The 9,020-nt window shown below is 68.0% G+C and overlaps 4 protein-coding genes across 4 annotated transcripts in view; 2 read left to right on the forward strand and 2 right to left on the reverse strand.

Annotated features, from left to right (window-relative positions):
* The window catches only part of MOGS (mannosyl-oligosaccharide glucosidase), a 2,953-nt gene extending 2,339 nt beyond the window's left edge, over window positions 1-614 (forward strand). The window contains exon 5 of the mRNA XM_019006341.2: window positions 1-614. This exon is cut by the window's left edge and continues 7 nt beyond it. Coding sequence (XP_018861886.2) covers window positions 1-489 — 489 coding nt within the window. The 3' untranslated portion in view covers window positions 490-614.
* Window positions 615-752: 138 nt separating this feature from the next.
* On the reverse strand, window positions 753-2,866 carry WBP1 (WW domain binding protein 1). Its single transcript, XM_015624621.2, has 4 exons — window positions 2,631-2,866; window positions 2,461-2,563; window positions 2,043-2,204; window positions 753-1,569 (listed from the first exon to the last, which is right to left on the reverse strand). The coding sequence occupies exons 1-4, from the start codon at window positions 2,691-2,693 to the stop codon at window positions 1,007-1,009; spliced, it is 891 nt and encodes a 296-aa protein (XP_015480107.1). The 5' UTR covers window positions 2,694-2,866; the 3' UTR covers window positions 753-1,006.
* Window positions 2,867-3,475: 609 nt separating this feature from the next.
* INO80B (INO80 complex subunit B) lies at window positions 3,476-6,349 on the reverse strand. Its single transcript, XM_015624620.3, has 5 exons — window positions 5,675-6,349; window positions 5,391-5,568; window positions 5,116-5,237; window positions 4,771-4,979; window positions 3,476-4,467 (listed from the first exon to the last, which is right to left on the reverse strand). Exons 1-5 carry the CDS (start codon window positions 5,718-5,720, stop codon window positions 4,003-4,005), a joined length of 1,020 nt encoding a protein of 339 aa, XP_015480106.1. The 5' UTR covers window positions 5,721-6,349; the 3' UTR covers window positions 3,476-4,002.
* Window positions 6,051-9,020, forward strand: part of LOC107202758 (exocyst complex component 6B) — a 302,495-nt gene continuing 299,525 nt past the window's right edge. Inside the window, 3 exon segments of the mRNA XM_033513902.1 lie at window positions 6,051-6,085; window positions 7,523-8,225; window positions 8,386-8,509. Coding sequence (XP_033369793.1) covers window positions 6,051-6,085; window positions 7,523-8,225; window positions 8,386-8,509 — 862 coding nt within the window.

Genomic DNA, 9,020 nt, shown 5'->3' on the forward strand with positions numbered 1-9,020 from the left:
GAGGTGCGGGAGGCGCCGCGGCTGCAATTTGTGGGCGCTTTGGGCTACGTCAGCCTGTTCCCGCTGCTGCTGCAGCTGCTCCGAGCGGACTCCCCGCGGCTGCCGGCGCTCCTGGGCTCCATGCGCAACGAGAGGCAGCTCTGGACGCCCTTCGGGCTGCGCTCGCTGGCCCGCGACAGCCCCTGGTACCTGCGCCGCAACACCGAGCACGACCCCCCGTACTGGCGCGGCTCCATCTGGGTCAACATCAACTTCCTGGCGCTGCGGGCGCTGCGCGGGTACGCGCAGACGGCGGGGCCGCAGCGGGAGCGTGCCGCTGAGCTGTACCGGGAGCTGCGCCACAACCTCGTGGCCAACGTGTTCCGGCAGTACGAGGCCAGCGGCTTCCTGTGGGAGCACTATCGGGACAGCGACGGCGCCGGGCAGGGTTGTCACCCCTTCGCCGGCTGGTCGGCACTCGTCGTGCTGGCCATGGCTGAGGATTATTAATGTGGGGGGTGGTCCCTGTGCCCCCCTGCCTGGTGTGCTCAGGGCCAGGGGAGGTGTTGGGGGGGCTGTGCCAGAGCTCCTCTGCCTCCCCTGCAATAAATCTCCGTGACTGCGGCCTCCTGCCAGCCGTGTCAGGGTGTCAGGGTGTCACCTTTGCTGGCCCCGGGTCACGCTGGTGGCCCCTGTGCCACGGGGGGATGTTTGGCCCTGTCCCTGTGGAGTCAGGGGTCACCACGCAGCCCAGTGCAGCCATCACAAGGGGCGATGGTACTTCCACATCTCTTTAATGGTGAGAGGATGCCAGGACCACCCACCCCCACGGTCTCGGGCATCCCCCGGGCGATGGGGCCCCCTGGGCAGCAGCACCGGGGTCACAGGGGAGGCCCCACAAGCAGTTTGGAGGCGAGGGGGCTCCAGCAGGACCCCACCACACTGCAGGGTGGGTGGCAGATGGGGCAAGGGGCCCCCAGGGGCTCCGTGATGAGTCCAGACCCCAGTTGGGGGTCCCGGGGGGGGCTCAGACAGGCAGCACGGGTGAGTTGGGCCCCCCACCACCCCCTGGTTCCCCGCAGCCCTCAGGCTCACCCTCCTCTTCCTCTAGGCCCCGGCCCACCTCGATGCCCGAATCCCCCGTGAGCCGCCGGTGCCGCCCGGGGCAGCCCCCTAGCACTGCTCTGCCCCCCCCATCCTCCATCCCCTCGGTGTCGGAGCAGGGGCGGCCCTCGGCTTCACAGAAGTCCGGGGGGACTCGTTTGGGGGGGCCCCCGCAGGCCGGCGGCTCCTCGGGCAGGGGCAGGTCCCAGCTGGCACCGGTGCCGGTGCTGCTGGAGCCGCCGTCACGGCCGGTGCTGCCACCCCCCGGGCCCGGGCCAGGCTCCGGGTCCGTCTCATCGGTGCCCGGTGCCGAGAGCGAGGAGCTGCTGGGGGAGGAGGCGCAGGAGCAGCCGCAGGAGCAGGAGCTGCAGCCCCCGGAGGAGCCCGGGGACAGCGAGGGGCTCCCGGGGCTGTAGGGCGGTGGCGGCGTCCCGGGGCGCTGCGCCACTTCCTCGTACGCCGGGAGCTTGAAGGAGGCCAGAAGCCCTGAGGGGGGAAGAGGTGGGGTCAGGGGGACATCGGGGACACGGTCCTCGTACGCCGGGAGCTTGAAGGAGGCCAGAAGCCCTGAGGGGGGAAGAGGTGGGGTCAGGGGGACATCGGGGACACGGGGAAATGGCACTGAGAGGATGGAGATGGAGGGCACAGCTCAGCACAGGGCAGAGCTGGGGGAACAGGGGGCTCAGTGGGATGTGGGGGATGGAGCTGGAGAGCACAGCCTGGGGCAGGGGTGGGGATGTGGGGCTGGGGGCGAACATGGGACACTGTGGGGCAGGGACGGGGAATCCAGGATATTGGGGAGTATTCCAGAGGGTCTTGAACCACCGAGATCCCCCATGAAAATGGTCAGGCACGAGGGGCTGGGGGTCCCAATTCACTGAGGACCCCCATGGCGGGAGGTGGTGCTGGCAGAGGCTGGGATCGGGGGTAGGGGGGAAGTTGAGAAGCCCCTCACTCACGGAGGTCCCCCGAGGACGGGGGGTACTGGCAGGCACCGTGGTAGGCGATGAGGTTGATCTCACGCTGCCGCTGCTGCTGCTGCAGGCGCAGCTTGGCCCGGCGGTGCCGGAAGGCGCAGCAGCAGCTCAGCAGGATCAGGATGGTCCAGAGCAGCCAGAACCCTGCGGGAACGGGGGCGCGGAGCGGGGGGGTCACCCTCACATAGAACCCCCATTCCCATGGGGGGTCTCACTGCAGCCCCCAAAACCTCCCACAACCCTCAGTGCAACCCCAGCTCCCGCAGGACTCACACGGAGCCCTGAACCCTGACACATCCCTAACCCTGGGGACCCCGGGGAGTCCCGGCTGGTCCCGAAGCCGTTCAGCCCGCCCAGACCCCCGATCCGCCCGGTTCTCCGCGGATCCCCCCGCACTCACACCACAGCTCGTAGTAGTAGGTGCAGCAGCCGCTCTCCCCGCAGCAGTGCCCGGTCTCGCACACGTAGGGCCGGTTGTTCACCCCCGGGCAGAACTCCCGGGCCTGCGGGCACGGCCGCACCGTCACCGCAGCCCCGCGCGCGGCCCCCCCGCCCCGGCCCGCCCGGTACCTGCGGGTGCTGCCGGCCCAGCAGCGCGGCCCAGGCCCCCTCGGCGCTCCCGGGCCGCTCCATAGCGCCGCCGCCTAAAGCCCGCCGCGGCCCCGCGCCCGCCCGGCCGCGGCCCCCGCCGCCCGCAGCAGCCGCCGCCGCCCCGTCGCCACCGTCGCCGCCATCGCGGCCCCCGCGGCCGCCGCCGCCGCCGCCCGGGCCGGGGCCGTCGCCGCCGCCATGACGCCCGGCCCGAAATCCCGCCCCTAGTACCACCGGGGACCAATCGGTGACTGCTCTGCGGGCGACAGCCAATCGGCGCCGTCACCGCCGCCCGGCTGCAGCCAATCGCGCGCCGTCTGCCTGAGCCTCACGCCCAACAACAGAGACAAAGGAGCCGAGCCCTGCCCCCGCCGTGATTGGCGGCCCCAACAGCCAATCGAAGACACAGCACCGCCCCCAGATGCTGATGGACAGCTTCACTTTCCAATGGGAGCTCAGCCCGAGCTCGACAGAGGGCGCGGCCCCCCGGCCCGCCCTGGGGTGGGCACTCGGCACGGCGCGACCAATTGGCGAGCAAGCATCGCTTCGTTCGTCTGATTGACAAAGCGTCCGACCAATCAGCGCCGCCGCTCTCCGCCGAGCAGGGCCCCAGCCAATGGGCGCTGCCGGAGAGCGCCCCGCCTCCCGGGGCGGCGGGACTGACCATAACGCACCGGGGGTGGAGGGGAGTTGGACTGTTCCACAGTTCCGCCGGGGCAGGGGGGGGGGTCTGTACCATGGTGCTTCCGGGGGGGTTTCGGACTGTACCACAGCGCTCCCGCAGGGTCGCGTTTCCTCCCCATCCCAGCAGGCCCACACACGGCTCCTTCAACAGCCTTTAATCAGCTTTGTGCCAGCAGGACCCATCCTTTCTGGGGACCTCTTCATCCCCTCAGGACCACCCTCAGCCCCTGACGGCGTCCCCAAGCCTCTGTGTCCACGGTGGAGAGGCTGGAGCCCTCTGGAGCTCCACATCCCTGCTGGCCATATCCATTGGTGTCCATAAGGAACTGCAGCCATCCAGATCCCTTTGTGTCCACGTGGAACGCCCAGAGCCTCTGTGTCCGCAGCAGAGGGTTTGAAGTGCCCTGTTCTGGCCCTTTGGGTCCACGTGGAAGGTCTGGAGCTCCCCACAACCCTCCGAGTCCACAGTGGAGATCCACAGATTCCTCTTCTGGCCCTCGGTGTCCACGTGGATGATCCAGACCCCTCTGTAGTTCCCCATACGGGCTGGTGATCTGGCCCTTTGCATCCACGGCAGAGGATCCGTAGCCCCCCGAGAGGGTCTGTATGCCCTGGAGAGGGTCTCTAGCCCTCGGAGAGAGCCCCGCAGCCCCCTTTGGGAGCGGGGTCACCCCTGGCTCTGCAGCAGCTGCAGGTTGCGCTGGTAGCAGCCCAGGCTGCAGAGCGGGCGCCCAGTGCGGGCGCAGCTGTAGCGTTTGGGGTTGGTGCAGCCGGGCACGGCGCAGGGCTGTGCGGGGGGCACGGGCGGGGCGGCGGCGGCGGGCAGCGGCAGCGGCAGCCCGGCGGGGAAGGACACGGTGACGCCGTCGGCGGCGCTGCGGTAGTGCACGACGGGGCAGGGCGCGGGGCGGGCGCGGCGCTCGCGCAGGGCCCTCACCTTGGCCTTGTGCGTGCGCGTCAGGCGCTCGATGGTTTGGTTCTTGCTCTCCTCGGCTTTGCGGGCGGCCTGGAGCCGCCGGCGCCGCGCCCGCTCCTCCCGCTTCTCCCGCATCTCCTCCGTCACCTCCTTGGCCTTGGCGCCCATGGGCAGCTGCAGCAGGGGCTGGCTCTGCTGCTTGTGCAGCAGCGCGCGCTGCGGGGGCACGGCGGCGCGTCAGGGGGACCCACACCGCTCCCCATCCCCAACTCGGGGATCCAACCTGCCTCTCCACCGCTTCCAGGGCTCCCCAAGGGTTCCAGCTGAGCCCCGCAGTAGTTCTGGGGTCTCTGCAGCCCTTGCAGATCCTCTCAGTCACGGCTCAGCGGCTGTGAGGCTCCCTCATTAACCCCTTCTCCCTTTTGGAGCACCCCAGACCCTCCAGCCCCCTCCCAGCCCTGTGCCAGCAGCTCCACAGCCCCCACAGACCCCTCAGCCCTGCCCCCCGTGCCCCCTGACCTGCCGGGCTGTCAGGAGGGACTCGTCCACCTCCCTCTTGATGTCGCCGTTGTCGTCCAGCTCCCCCCTCTCGAGGGCCGCCAGCCAGCGCCGCTCCTCCTCCTCCTCTTCCTCCTCCTCTTCCTCCTCCTCCTCCTCCTCACGGGGGGGGAAGCAGCTCTCGGGGTCCAGCTCGGGCAGTGGGGAGGGGGCCAGGTTGCTGTCCTCATCTTGAGGAGGACCGGGATAGCAACAATCACGGAGGGTGGGGGTCCCACCGCCCTGGGATCACTGGAGCACCCCCTCCCCACCACTCTGAGCTTCCCCTGCCCTCCCCAGAGCCCCCCGTGAGCCCCCCCTGCTCACCCAGCCAGGCCCGGTACTGCTCGATGGGGACCCCCTCGCTGGGCTCCTCCTCGTCGCCTCCCAGCAGCGGGGAGGGGGACGGCGAGTGCGGCCCTTCGGGGACCACCGTGAACGTGGGGACGCTGTAGGGAAAGAGAGAGGAGTTTAGGGACGCTGGTGAGGCCGGGGTGGGGGGTCTCGGTTAGGGGGACACACGGAAACACCCCCGGCTCAACCTCCCACCTCCTCTGCCCACATTTTGGTGCCCGGGATCTGCCCCCCAGCTCCCTCCTCACCTCTTGGTCCCCAGGATCTGCCCCCCCAGCTTAATCCGGAGCCGCAGCCGGGGCTGCCGAGGGGGTTCGGGACCCGGGGGCGGCCCCGCCTCGTGGTGGTGCCGCTTCTTGTGTTTTTTCTTGTGTTTCTTGTGCTTCTTCTTGTGGCCGCCATGGCCGCCTGCCTCGGCCTCCTGCCCTGTGAGGGGGAACACAAGGTCAGCGAGGGGTCCCTGCGGGCCCTACCCCGCCGGGGAGCGACCCCGCAGCCCCCACGGACCCTCCCCGGTCCCGCGGCCTCTCACCGTGACCGGCGGCCTCCATCCCGCCGCTCCGCCAGGCCCTGCGCATCCGGCTGCGGGGGACCCAATTCGGGCCGGACCCACTTCCGCCCGGATTCGCTTCTGCCCGGAATCACTTCCGCCCGGACTCACCTCCGCCCGTTATCCGGGGCGGGTGACGCCACGGCCGCCATGTTTGAAGTGGGCAGATTGTGCTCTGTCCCGGGGGGAAACTGGAGCCGCGGGTGCTTTTGGACCGCCCGGGGTAGATGTGTGAACTCGGGTGTGAAATCAGGTGTGAACTCACTCAGGTGTGAACTCACTCAGGTGTGAACTCACACAGGTGCGAGCTGTGGGGTCCTGCGGGGCCGTTCCTGCCCAGCCGCGGGTCCTGCGGGCGATGGAATCCCGGGGGTACCGGGAAGGGCAGTGCCGGTGGGTCAGGGGTGATCCGGCCCCTCACCTCACCTCACCTGCCCCAGGTGAGGCAGTTCTGGAGTGCTGCTCCAGCTCTGGGCTCCTCGGGACCAGAGAGACCTGGGGCTCCTGGAGGGGGCCTGATTTGGGGGTGATTTGGGGTTCCCAGACTGAGGGACCCGGGTCTGGTTTGTCCTGAGGGAAGACTGAGGGAGTACTTCATCAATCCACACAAATAATCCCAAATATCCACACAAAACTCTCAAATACTCACCCAAATATCTCAAACCTTCACGGAAATCTCTCATCCGAGAGCGGATACCATCCAGCCTCACAAAAACCTTATCCAGCCCCACAAAAACCCCATCCAGCCCCACAAAAACCCCATCAATCCACACAAAAACCCCATTGATCCCCACAAAAACCCCATCCAGCCCCACAAAAACCTCATCCGGCCGCACAAAACCCCATCGATCCCCACAAAAACCCCATCCAGCCCCACAAGAACCCCATTGATCCCCACAAAACCCCATTGATCCACACAAAAACCCATTGATCCACACAAAAACCCCATCCAGCCCCACAAAAACCCATCCAGCCCCACAAAAATCCCATCCAACCCCAGAAAAACCCCATTGATCCCCACAAAAACCCATCCAGCCCCACAAAAACCCCATCAATCCACACAAAAACCCTATCCAGCCCCACAAAATTCCGTCAATCCACACAAAACCCCATCCAGCCCCACAAAAACCTATTGATCCCCACAAAAACCCCATCCAACCCCACAAAAACCCCATTGATCCCCACAAAACCCCATTGATCCCCACAAAAACCCCATCCAGCCCCACAAAAACCCCATCCAGCCCCACAAAAACCCTATCCAGCCCCACAAAATTCCATCAATCCACACAAAGCCCCATCCAGCCCCACAAAAACCCCATCCAGCTCCACAAAAAACCCATCCAATCGCACAAAAAGCCCTCCCTGGGATGTCCCCACGGTGCCCAGGGCAGGATTTGACCATGAACTAAACACAAATCCCGGCCCAGCCCGGGGCAGAGCTGCTGCTCCCCAGGGAAAGGACAAACCCCGGGACATCTCACCCGGCCGGGTGTCACCTCTCGCCAGGTGACATCTCCAAAGGGCCCTTCCCACCCCCACGGCTCCGGGATTTCGGGATTCCCGCTGGGGACACACAGATGTCACACGGGGATGTCACACACGGGGATGTCACACACGGGGATGTCACACACGGGGACCCCCCCGCCCCTCGCCCGCAGCTGCCGCTGTCCCGGGCCATTGTCCCGTCCGTGCCAGGAGCCGCCGGCACCGATCGCCACCGCCGCCCCCTCCCCTCCCCCCCCCCCGCGGGATCCCGGAGCTCTGCGGGGCCGGGAGAGGCGAGCCGGGATCTCCCCGTGCGTCCAGCCCGGTGTTTCCCACCTGTTCCAGGTGCGCCCGAACCCGGGGGGGCTCCAGGGAGCGCCCCGAACTCTGGGATTCCTTTGGCTCCCCCATCCCGGAGCGCCGGGAGACCCTCGGGAATCCCCAGAAAGCTCCGGGACCCCGCGGGGAACCCCCGGGATCCCTCGGAAGGCTCCAGAGGACCGGGACCACCGGGACCACCGGGAACACAGGGACCCCCACACAAAGCTGCGGCTCCCCGGGACTCCGGGACCCCCCGGGACTTCCCGGACCCCTCGGGAATCTCCGGACCCCGGGATCTCCCAAGAACCCTCCAGAAACCTCTGAACCCCTCGGACCTTCCGGACCCTCCGGGACCCCCCGGGACCCCCCGGGACCCCCGCCCATGTTCCGGCGGGATGAGCGCAGCCGCTCCACGGTGGCTCGGGGGTCTGCGCTGGACATGGAACTGCGCCGGGGTCGCTGCTGCCCTCCGGTCCCGGCCTCGCAGGTACGGGAACACCGGGAACAGCGGGATCAGCCCGGGCACGGAGCCACGGGGGCGGCCGCGACCGCTCCCTGCCCCCCGGGCCCCCCCCGGCCTGTCCCGCTGCCCCGGCCCAGCCGGGAATTCCGGTGGGATCCGGTACAGCGGGAATCGCCCGCGCCCCCGGCACCCGACGGGGACTGGGAGGGACTGGGAGGGACTGGGAGGGGGCTCCTGGTTCACCTGGCGGTCTTGGGGTACCCAGTGGGTGTGGGTGGGGTCCTGGCATCTTTAAAGGGGTCCCAGTACCCGGTCCCCGGGTGGGGTCTTGGTGGATACCGGGGTTCCCAGTTCACCCAGTACCGGCTGCATTTTGGGGGGTCCTGGTCCCTGGGGGAGTCTTGGTGCATTTGGGGGTTCCCAGTTCACCCAGTACCGGCTGCATTTTGGGGGTCCCGGTCCCTGGGGGAGTCTTGGTGCATTTGGGGGTTCCCAGTTCAGCCAGTACCGGCTGTATTTTGGGGGTCCCGGTCCCCGGGGGGGTCTTGGTGCGTTCGGGGGTTCCATTTCACCCGGTCCCAGCTGCCCACTGAGGGGTCCCGGCGGACTGAGGGGGTCCCAGTTCACCTGCTACACCCAAACTCGGGGGGCTCCGGTGCCCTTGGGGAGCCTGATGCACATTGGGAGGGGGGGTCCCGGTGAATTTGGGGGGGTCCGGTGCATCCTGGGGTGGATCTGGTGCATTTTGAGGGTTCCTGGAGCACTTTTGGGGGTCCAAGTGGATACGGGGGGGTCCCCGTCTTTCAGTACCAACCGCACTTGGCAGGTCGGGGTTCACTTGGGGGGGCTCCCGATCCACTCGGGGGTGCCTTGGCTCACTCTGAGGGGTCCTGGTGCACTTTGGGGGTCGTTCCGGGGCATTTGAGAGCATCGCGGAGGAGGTCCCGGTGCACCCGGAGCAGTCTCGGTTCACTCGAGGGGGTGTCCCAGACCCAAACCCCGCTACACACGGGAGCTCCGGTTCGGTTCGGTTGGGGCGGTCCCGGTGCCCCGGGGAGG

The sequence above is a fragment of the Parus major genome, chromosome 4 (genome assembly GCF_001522545.3).
Source record: "Parus major isolate Abel chromosome 4, Parus_major1.1, whole genome shotgun sequence".
NCBI classification, from domain to species: domain Eukaryota; kingdom Metazoa; phylum Chordata; class Aves; order Passeriformes; family Paridae; genus Parus; species Parus major.

What these genes read in the sequence shown, in the direction of transcription:
- WBP1 (XM_015624621.2), bottom strand. Translation starts at nt 2,693, where the DNA reads ATGGAGCGGCCCGGGAGCGCCGAGGGGGCCTGGGCCGCGCTGCTGGGC. An exon ending in TGGGCCGGCAGCACCCGCAG is followed by an intron (nt 2,564 to 2,630) that starts GTACCGGGCGGG and finishes CCGTGCCCGCAG; the next exon opens with GCCCGGGAGTTCTGCCCGGG. An exon ending in CTACTACTACGAGCTGTGGT is followed by an intron (nt 2,205 to 2,460) that starts GTGAGTGCGGGG and finishes CCGTTCCCGCAG; the next exon opens with GGTTCTGGCTGCTCTGGACC.
- INO80B (XM_015624620.3), bottom strand. Translation starts at nt 5,720, where the DNA reads ATGCGCAGGGCCTGGCGGAGCGGCGGGATGGAGGCCGCCGGTCACG. An exon ending in GCAGTACCGGGCCTGGCTGG is followed by an intron (nt 4,980 to 5,115) that starts GTGAGCAGGGGG and finishes GTCCTCCTCAAG; the next exon opens with ATGAGGACAGCAACCTGGCC. An exon ending in CCCTCCTGACAGCCCGGCAG is followed by an intron (nt 4,468 to 4,770) that starts GTCAGGGGGCAC and finishes GTGCCCCCGCAG; the next exon opens with CGCGCGCTGCTGCACAAGCA.